General features: G+C 40.9%; 1 protein-coding gene across 1 annotated transcript; it reads right to left on the reverse strand.

Annotated features, from left to right (window-relative positions):
* Window positions 1-9,080: 9,080 nt before the first annotated feature.
* On the reverse strand, window positions 9,081-10,019 carry LOC124528439 (putative olfactory receptor 2B8). The gene has a single exon (XM_047102062.1). It carries the CDS (start codon window positions 10,017-10,019, stop codon window positions 9,081-9,083), a length of 939 nt encoding a protein of 312 aa, XP_046958018.1.
* Window positions 10,020-10,408: the final 389 nt, after the last annotated feature.

Consider the following 10,408-nt stretch of genomic DNA (forward strand, 5'->3'; position numbering starts at 1 on the left):
TTCTGGCGATTTTCTGGGTTATTCAGGCAGGTGTGGGTGGAATCTAAGTGATTTGCAGGATGCGTGGTGAGCCCAGTGTCCTCCTAAGCTGCCATCTTCCCAGTGCATCTCCTTCTTTATTTCCCCCCTTCTTCCTCTCTCTCTTGACTAACCCATATAGTTTCTTTGATTATCTGCCGGTATTGTTTCCTGCCCCTTTCATTTCTCCCTTTATACAGAATGAAATTTCCCCGCCTCCCCCTTTTTCCTTTTTCCAGGGTGACTTCAGTGAACAAATATGAGCACACCTAGTGGAAGTTCCAAACAATCCACCACTATGAACAGTGAGATAAAGCAGTCAAAGATGTAAGAACAGAGTGCATGCAATGCACACCAACAACGCTTCTTCAAGTACCAGGTCCTGGAGAGTGTATGACCGCTTTTGATATAGTAGTCCTTGCAGGGGCAGGACACATAACAACCTACTAACCACATAAAAGCCAGAAGTAGCTAAAATGATGAAATAGAAGAATTATCCTAAAAAGAAGTTCAAGGAAGAAATGGCAGCTAGAGAATTTCTCAAAAGAGATATAAACAGTATATCTGAACAAGAATTTAGAATCCAAGTCATAACACTAATAGCTGGGCTTCAAAAAAATCAATAAGACAGCAGAGAAGCTCTTGCTTTAGAGATCCAAGACCCAGGAAATAGTCACAATGAATTAAGAAATGCTGTAAATGAGATGCAAAATAAACTAGACGCAGTGACAGCAAAAATGGAAGAAGCAGAGGAGAGAATAAAGATAGATATTCTATCTATATAGATAGATATCTATATACACATAGTTAGATATAGATATAGATAGAATAGAAGATAAAATTATGGAATATAATGAAGCCGAAAAAAAAGCAGGAAAAGGAATTGCTAGATCATAAGGGGAGATTTAGAGACCTAAGTGATTCAATGAAAAGCAATGATATCTGTATCATAGGAGTTCCAGAAGAAGAGAGAGAGAGAAAAGGTCAGAAGTTTTATTTGAGAAATTATAGCTGAGAACTTCATGTGGGGAAGGAAACGGACATGCAAGTGCAGGAGGCACAGAGAACTCCTTTCAAAAGCAACAAAAACAAGTCTACACCACAACATAGCATTGTGGAGCTGGCAAAATACAAAGATAAAGAGAGAATTCTGAAATCAGCCAGGGACAAACACATCTTAACCTCCGAGGGTAGACACATAAGGGTAGTAGCAGACCTATCTACTGAAACTTCGCAGGCCATTCTAGAATGGAGTGGCAGGAAATTTTCAATATGCTGAACAGGAAAAACATGCAGCCAAGAATCCTTTACCCAGCAAGCCTGCCATTCAGAATAGAAGGAGAGATAAAGGTTTTCCCACACACAAACGGAAGGAATTCATTACCACTATCCCAGCCCTGCAAGAGATCCTAAGGGGGACTCTGAGCAGAATGTGGCAAAGACTACAGGGACCAGAGACATCACCACAAGCATGAAACCTCCAGATAACATGATGACACTAAATCCATATCTTTCAATAATCACTATGAATGAAAATGGACAAAATGCCCCAATCAAAAGACATAGGGCATCAGAATGGATGGAAAAACAAGATGCGTCTATATGCTACCTATAAGAGATTCCTTTCAGTTCTGAGAACACCTGCAGACTGGAAGTGAGGGGATGGAGAACCATCTATCACGCTACTGGATGCCAAAAGAAAGCCAGGGTAGCCATCAGACAAACTAGACTTTAAAACAAGGTCTGTAACAAGAGATGAAGGAGGCAATTATATCATAATTAAGGGGTCTATCCATCAATAAGAACTAATGATGGTAACCATTTATGCCCCCAAAGAAGTAAACACGCAAATATATGAGTCAATTAATCATAAACATAAATAAATATATGGAAAATAATACTATGATTATAGGGGACTTTAATACTCCACTTACAACAATGGACAGATATCAAGGCCGAAAATCAGTAAGGAAACAACGACGCTGAATGACACTTTGGACCAGATAAACTCAACAGAAATATTCAGAACTTTCCATCCAAAAACATCAGAATACACATTCTTCTCAAGTGCACATGGAACATTCTCCAAAATAGATCACATACTGGCTCACAAACCAGCTCTCAACAAATATAAAAGGATTGAGACCGTACCATGCATATTTTCAGATCACAACGGTATGAAACACGAAATTAAGCACAAGGGAAGATTTGGAACTCCTCCCTCCCCCCAAATACATGGCGTTTAAAGAACATCTTACAAAAGAATGAATGGGTCAGCCAGGAAATTAAAGAAGAAATTTAAACATATATGGAAGCAAATGAAAATGAAATCACAACAGTCCATATCCTTTGGGATGCAGCAAAGGCAGTCCTAAGCAGAAACACATTGCAATCCAGGCTTATTTCAAGAAGCAAGAAAGGTCCCAAATACAGAACCGAATATCACACTGAAAGGAGCTGGAAAAACATTAGTAAAGAAAGTCCAAAACCAGCAGGAAAAAAGAAATTATAATGATTAGAGCTGAAATAAACAATATAGAATTTTAAAAAATGGCAGAAGAGATCAATGAATCTAAAAGCTGGTCTGGTTTTTTTTTTTTTTTGAAAGACTAAACAAAGTTGAGAAACCTTTAGCCAAACATCTCAAAAAGAAAAGAGAGAGGACCCAAATTGATAAAATCATGATGAAAAGGGGAGATCACAATCAACCCCACAGAATGCAAACCATTATTACAGAATAATATGAAAAATTTTAGGCCAACAAACAGGATAATTTGAAAGAAATTGACAAATTTCTAGACATTACACATAACAAAATTCAAACAGGGAGAAATTAAAAAATTTGACCAGACCCATAATCCATGAAGACATTGAATTGGTTATCGAAAATCTCCCAACAAATAAGAGTCCTGGGCCAGATGGCTTTCCTGGGGAATTCTACCAGACATTTAAAGCAGAGTTAATACCTATCCTTCTCAAGCTGTTCCAAAAAATAGAACTGGAAGGAAAGCTCCAGACTCATTCTATGAAGCCAGCATGACCTTGATTCCCAAAGTGGACAGACACCCCATAAAAAGGAGAATTACAGGCCAATCTCCCTGATGAACATGGATGCAAAAATTCTCAAGAAGATACTAAGCAATTGAATTCAACAGTACATTAAAAGAATTATTCACCATGATCAAGTGGGATTTATTCCTGGGCTGCAGGGCTGGGTCAATATTCATGAATCAATCAACGTGATACTTCACATTAATACAAGAAAGGATAAGAACCAGGTGATCCTGTCAATAGATGCAGAAAAGGCATCTGACAAAATAGAATATCTTTTCTAAAGAAAAAGCCTCAAGAAAGTCGAGATAGAAGGAACATACCTTAGTATCCTAAAGCCATATATGAAAGGCCCACAGTTCATATCATCTTCAATGGAGAAAAACTGAGAGCTTTCCCCCGTATGATCAGGAACATGACAGGGATGTCCACTCTCACCACTGTTGTTTAACATAGTGTTGGAAGTCTGAGCCTCAGCCATCAGACAACAAAATGAAATAAAAGGAATACAAATTGACAAAGAAGGAATCAAACTTTTACTTTTCGCAAATGACATGATACTCTACATGGAAAACTTGAAAGCTCCGCGAAAAAACTGCAAGAACTGATCCATGAATTTATGAAGTCACAGGATGTGAAAACAATGTGCAGAAATTGGTTCCATTGCTATATTCCAATAATGAAGCAACAGAAAGAGATATCAAGGAATCGATCCCGTTTACAAATGCACCAAAACCCACAAAATACCTAGGAACAAACCTAACCAAAGAGGTAAAAGATATGTATGCTAAAAATTAGTGAAAGCTTATGAAAGCCATTGAAGAAGACACAGAGAAATGGAAAAACATTGAATGCTCATGAATTGGAAGAAGAGCTAATATTAACACGTCAATAATGTCCAAAGCAACCAACACAGGCAATGCAATCCCCATCAAAGCAGCACCAGCATTCTTCACAGAGCTAGAACAATCCTAAAATTTGTATGGAACCATAAAAGACACCAAATAGCCAAAGTAACGTTGAAAAAGAAAACCAAAGCAGGAGGCATCACAATCCGGGACCTAGTCTTTGTTACAGAGCTGTAATCATCAAGACAGTATGGTATTGGCATAAAACAGACACATACTCCAGTGGAATAGAATAGGTAACCCAGAAATGGACTCACAGATACACGGCCAACTAATTCTAAACAAAGCATGAAAGAGTATCCAATGGGAAAAAGACAGTCTCTTTAGCAAATGGCGCTGGAAGAACTAGACAGCGACATGCAGAAAAATGACATTGGGCCACTGTCTTACACCATACACAAACATGAATTCAAAATGGATGAAAGGCCTAAATGTGAGACAGGAAACCATCAAAACCCCAGAGGAGAAAGCAGGCAGCAACTTCTTCGACCTTGGCCACAGCAACTTCTTACTTGACGTGTCTCCAAAGGCAAGGAATATAAAAGCAAAAGAGAACTACTGGGACTCATCAAGATAAAAAGTTTCAGCACAGCAAAGGAGACAATTAACAAAACTAAAAGGAAACCGATGAAATGGTAGAAGATATTTGCAAATGACATATCAGATAAAGGGTTGTATCCATAATCTATGAAGAAGAACTTGCCAAACTCAACACCAGAAAAACAAAGAGTCCAGTGAGGAAATGGAAAGGAGATATGAATAGACACTTTTCCGAAGAAGACATCCAGATGGCCAACAGACATGTGAAGAGATGTTCCCCATCAGGGAGCAAATCAAATACAAATCAAAACCACGGTGAGATAAACCACACCAGTCAGAATAGCTAAAATGAACAACTCAGGAACCAACAGCTGTGGGCAAGGATGTGGAGAAAGGGGAACTTCTTGAACCATTGTTAGGAATTCATACAGTTCAGCCACTCTGGAAAACAGCGTGGAGGTTCCTCAAAAAATTAAAAATAGGTTTACCCTACAACCCAGCAATAAAGCTACTAGGAATTTACCCAAAGGATACAGGAGGGCTGATTTGTAGGGGCACATGTACTCTGATGTTTAGAGCAGTGCTATCAACAAGAGCCAAATTATGGAAAGTGCCTGAGTATCCATCAACTGATGAATGGATAAAGAAGATGTGATCGAGGTACACAATGGAAGACATCCCAGCAAGAAAAACAGAATGGAATCTTTTCATTTGCAACGATGTGGATGGAACTGGAAGGTAGCATGCTAAGGAAAACAAGCCAGATGTCACATCATTTCGTGCCTATGTGGAATTTGAGAAACTTAACACAAGACCACAGGGAAGGGAAGGAAAACTAAGTTATAAACAGAGAGGGAGGCAAACCGTAAAAGACTCTTAAATACAGAGAGCAAATTGAGGTTGAGGGAGGTGGGAGGTTGAGGGGGTGGGGAAAATGGGTGATGAGCATTGAGGAGGGCACTTGGGATGAGCACTGGGTTTTGTATGAAAGGGATGAATTACAGGAATCTACTCCTGAAGCCAAGATTATACTGTATGTTAGCTAAATTGACAATAAGTTTTTTAAAAATCTAATACATGTTACATGAAAATTGTATGTCATTTAAATGAATCTGAAGACTACCCAACATATGTTAGCCAATAATATGAAATAGCTTTGGTAAATGGAAGTTAAGAAGAGACAATCGTTTCACTCCTAGTCAATTTGGTGGGAAAAGATTGACTACCTGCACATCTCATGCCTCCAGAGCCTTCCTTCGCTGCCTCTGGGAGCCAAATTCTGACTACTTAGACTGAGCCAAATAGTTACTTGGGGCAGGCCCCTCCTGGGGCTCTAAAAATAGACATATCCTTGGGCCCTAGAGCACATACTTTGACTTTGGTGCTTATAAAAATATCCCTCAGATGTAACATGAGCCCTTTTATTCATGGGCAGATTCCAAAGAATTCATAAATTCCAACTTCTGTTTACCTCCGGGCTCCATTGTCCACTCTAAACTACACCTCTTCGCTTGTGCCAAAACACTCTGCAATGAGTGGACAATCTTTCTGGGTAAACCCTGGGTATGACAGAACTTATGCTAACAGTAATGATGGAGAGAAGCATTATTACCTTGAACAGAGCCTGAACAAGGTCGTCCCTTGTGACTTCCCTTCCCTTCAATGTGACTTCCCTTGCCTTTCAGATTCACCATTTCCCAAGACTATCCTGTCCAAGATTGCCATATTGCAAATATACGAATCTGTCTTTATTCTAAGGGCTCTGTTCTGTCTATTGGATCCCCTAACACTTTCCTACAGATCCACGACCACACACCACCAGGCAGGTCTGAGTGTCCTAGCTTTCACGGGGACAGCGGTCATGTACTTTCATCTGCAGGACCTTCACTTTCCCATCCATATGCCAATCTCTTCACTTCTTACAACTGTAGTGGTTCTTCAAAGACCAGTGGCTGCTTCCAAAAGTTAGGTGGATATATGCAATCTTTGTTATTCTTCCTTGGAAGGAGAGGTATATTCTTACCTAAACATCCATTCAAATGTTCCTACAACGACATGACCTTGTTCCCTTCCCCCCTGATTGCTTAGACCCAAAAAGGTGTGGCAGAACTTGTGTGTATGGATGAGGTTGCTCTTCTTTAGACCAAGTTCTAGAGGAAAGAGAAATCTGAACTCCCAATTAGCCGATTACCACTTCACTGGAGAAGGAAAGACTGTAAGTATTTTCTCTTCCAGCTCAAACCAAATGCTCAGGGGCAGGTCTTTCCAGCATCCAATCTGTGTTTGTCTTTTATCTGTAAGCATAACAAATGGGAGTCAGGAGAATAGCCTTTGTTGGCTTTCAAGCCAGATAAGGGGAATCTGGTCTTTCTTATTGCCGAGGGTTTCTGCTATCTAGACAACAATAAGAATAAAAGAAATCCCAACATTCTCAACAAGAATCTTAGCAATTACCATGACCACAGTGTACCTCATTTATGAACTTGGAACAGGATAGAAATAATACCTGCATCTTGGTCTCACTACTGCATGCAGGAATTTGTGTATAATAAAGAATTTTGAAATCTGCTCAGATAAGCACATTAACTACTGCTATGGGGTTGAATGCTGCGTGAAATCCTAATGCCCAGTTCAAGTTAATGAGAATTTATGTGAAAATAGGGTTTTTCTGGGGAGGGGAGTGCCTGGGTGGCTCATTTGGTTGAGCAACCGACTGTTGATTTCAGCTCAGGTCATGATCTCTCAGTTTGTGAGTTCGAGCCCTGCACTGGACCCTGTGATGACAGTGCAGAGCCTGCTTGATATTCTCTCTCTCCCCCTCTCTATTGCCCCTGCCTGCCTCACACAAACATGCAATCTTCTTCTTTCTCAAAAACAAAAGAAAGCAGGAGGAGGAGTTAAGGTGATAGAAATGTAGGAGGACTCTGGGCTCTCCTCCCTAAAACACGGTTGTATTAACGTCTGATTACTTGAAATAACCAGGAAATGGATCTCCATTTCAGCCTGCTTTGGTCATTTCTTTGGGTCTCAATTTCCAGATTGGGCCTCCCTGTGCAGGTAATAAAACTCTGGGTGTTTTCTCCAGTTACTCTGTCTCATATCAATTTAATTCCAAAACAGGTGGAAAAGCCCTGGGGAAAAAGGGAATGTCTCCTCCCCAAAACCAGTGTCCTGTCTCTCAGGCCACCTCAGGAACACCTGCCCTGATCCTCTGATCTCCAGTCAATCACACTCCCCTTTCCACCTTGACACCCAGCCTCCCTTCCCAGGAAACCACAGGTCCATACATGGTGGTTCCCAGTCTACACCATAAGGGCTCAAACATGCTACAACACCACTGTGGTGAAAGAGAGTTCTCACCCGTGTCACAAAACAAGCATCAGAAAAGTAATCACCTGCAAAGTGGGGGGTTGCCAGGGGTCTGTGACCTGTTCCTGCCTCCTCCATGAGCCTGGTCAGAGCGGGACTCTGGCAAACAGTAGCTGTGAAATGTGCAGACTAGGAGGTACAGGAGGGTCTTAGAGGGGTGACTGCACACTGATGATGATCCAGGAGTGAGTTTAGCAGCATGCAGAGGGCTTGTTCAGAGTGCAGTCACCCTATACTGCACACCCTGTCATTATGCTGACACGTGATAGTCCCAAGGCCAGGACAGGGCTAGTAATTGAGGATGCATGAACTGAGAATGTCCCTTCCCTTCTCTGGGCTCACTGGTGCCACAGTGGATGGCCTGCGGGGAGGGGTTAAAAAGGTGATGGAGATTAAAGACAACACTTGTGATGATGGAAATGTTGAATCACTATATTGTACAGAAAAGTACTACAAAGTACTTTATAAAGTACCTTTAAAGTTTAAAGTAATATAGTATAATACTGTAGGTTCACTCTAATGGAATGACAATAAAAATTATTTAAACACTACAATCATAAAAATCAATAATAAAGAAAATTTTCTTTGAAAAACAAAGAATGGTGTTTCAAAACGAAATCAGTATCACAAGGGCGACATTACACCATGGCTTGATAGCTGAATTGCTCTATCAGGATAGATGTTGGCATATTTTCTCTCACCTAAGTTTGTTTTTCCCACAGTTGTCCTCCTACTTCTGGGAAAAAGCTGTGATCCAGTCAGGCCACAAACGTTGTAATAGAGCCGTGATCTGACTGTGAGAAGAAGAAATAGCCGCCGGAAATTGCTAGAATTTGCTACAATATTAATATTTATTACCGTGTTCTGGTCATTTTTATTCTTATATTGGTATGCTTTCATGGTATGTGTGTCACTGTCTTGCAATTAGAAACGGAATAGTGTTCCCAAATGGGGGTGAACTAAGAAAATCCTGTGAAAGTTTTTACAATATTAATATGCTGTAGATGCTCTAGGTACACTAACTTAGCATCTCTGGAGGCTGCCATGAATCCATAAACTTAGAGTTTGAACACTCACTTGCATAAAAGAACGAATTAAGAAAGTTCCCTTGAAAGTTGTCAGGGGAAATGTTGAGGACACAGAAATCATAAAGACTCGGCATTCAAAGTATTCCATGAAAGGGTCTTCCCTCAGTCATCTGGAGTCATAGCCCCTACACAACACCTTCCTCATTGCTCCCGTCACATCCTTGTTCCGCAGGGTATATATAACAGGGTTGACCATGGGGGTGACAATGGTGTAGAAGAGAGAAATGAACTTGCCCTGATCCTGGGAGTAGTTGTTGCTGGGCTGGAGGTAAATGTAGATGCCTGTGCCGTAGAACAGGGAGACCACAGTGAGGTGGGACCCACATGTCCCAAACGCTTTCCTCTGCCCTGAAGCTGACTTTATTGCCAAGACCACCCTGACAATCTGACCATAGGAGAATGTGATTAATGCCACAGGTATCAGAAGAATCATCACACTGACAGAGAAGAGCTCAGACTCATACACAGTTGTGTCAACACAGGCAAGCTTGAGCAGTGGGGGGATCTCACAAAAGAAGTGATCTATTTTATTTCTCCCACAAAGTGGTACAAGGAAGGTGAGCACTGTGTGCAATGAGGAATTGACAAAACCAATGAACCATGATGCAGAAGCCATCAGGGCACAGAGACGGGTGTGCATGATCACTGTGTAGTGCAGGGGCCTGCAGACGGCTGCATAGCGATCAAACGCCATCACCCCCAACAGAATGCATTCTGTGGATCCCAACCATAGAGACACGAAGAGCTGAGCTACACAGCCAGCAAAGGAGATAGACTTGTCTGTTCCCCTGAGATCAACCAGTAGCTGAGGAACAGTGCTGGTCGTATAACACAGGTCCAGAAAGCTTAGGTTGGAGAGGAAAAAGTACATGGGAGTCTGCAGGTGTGGGTCCAGGCGGGACAATGCAATGATGCTTGTGTTTCCCAGCAGGGTGAGCAGATAGAAGATCAGAAGAACCACAAAGAGGACTCGCTCCAGCTGAGGCCGGTCAGAGAAACCCAGCAGGATAAAGCCAGTGAAAGAACTTCCATTTTTCGGGTCCATCTTTTCTTACTATGTGTTTCCTGTCAAGACCAAGCATTTAGCAATTTATACAATAAATCTCAAAAAAAAACCACCAGTAACAGTTGGTGGTTGGTGGATTGTTCATATGAAAAGACATAGCCATGGGATTGTATGAAAACTATTTGAATAAATGATGTACCCATGAAATTGCCATAGATTTATGAATTTAGTTCCACATGGTCACAAAAAGTAAATCATTGGGTTTTTAGATTAAAAAAAATAAAATAATGGACCTGTTTTTGCCTCAGTCATAGGAAATACACTCTTTCAGTCTGTGCTTACTAGTACTGTAAAATGTACATACATCTCACTAAATGTAAATGGAGTGAATTCTCCAATGAAAAGACTTAGGGTATCAGAATGGATAA

This window comes from Lynx rufus, unplaced genomic scaffold (genome assembly GCF_022079265.1).
Source record: "Lynx rufus isolate CCGP_SWC_20201006 ecotype Redwood Valley unplaced genomic scaffold, mLynRuf1.p SCAF_6, whole genome shotgun sequence".
NCBI classification, from domain to species: Eukaryota; Metazoa; Chordata; class Mammalia; order Carnivora; family Felidae; genus Lynx; species Lynx rufus.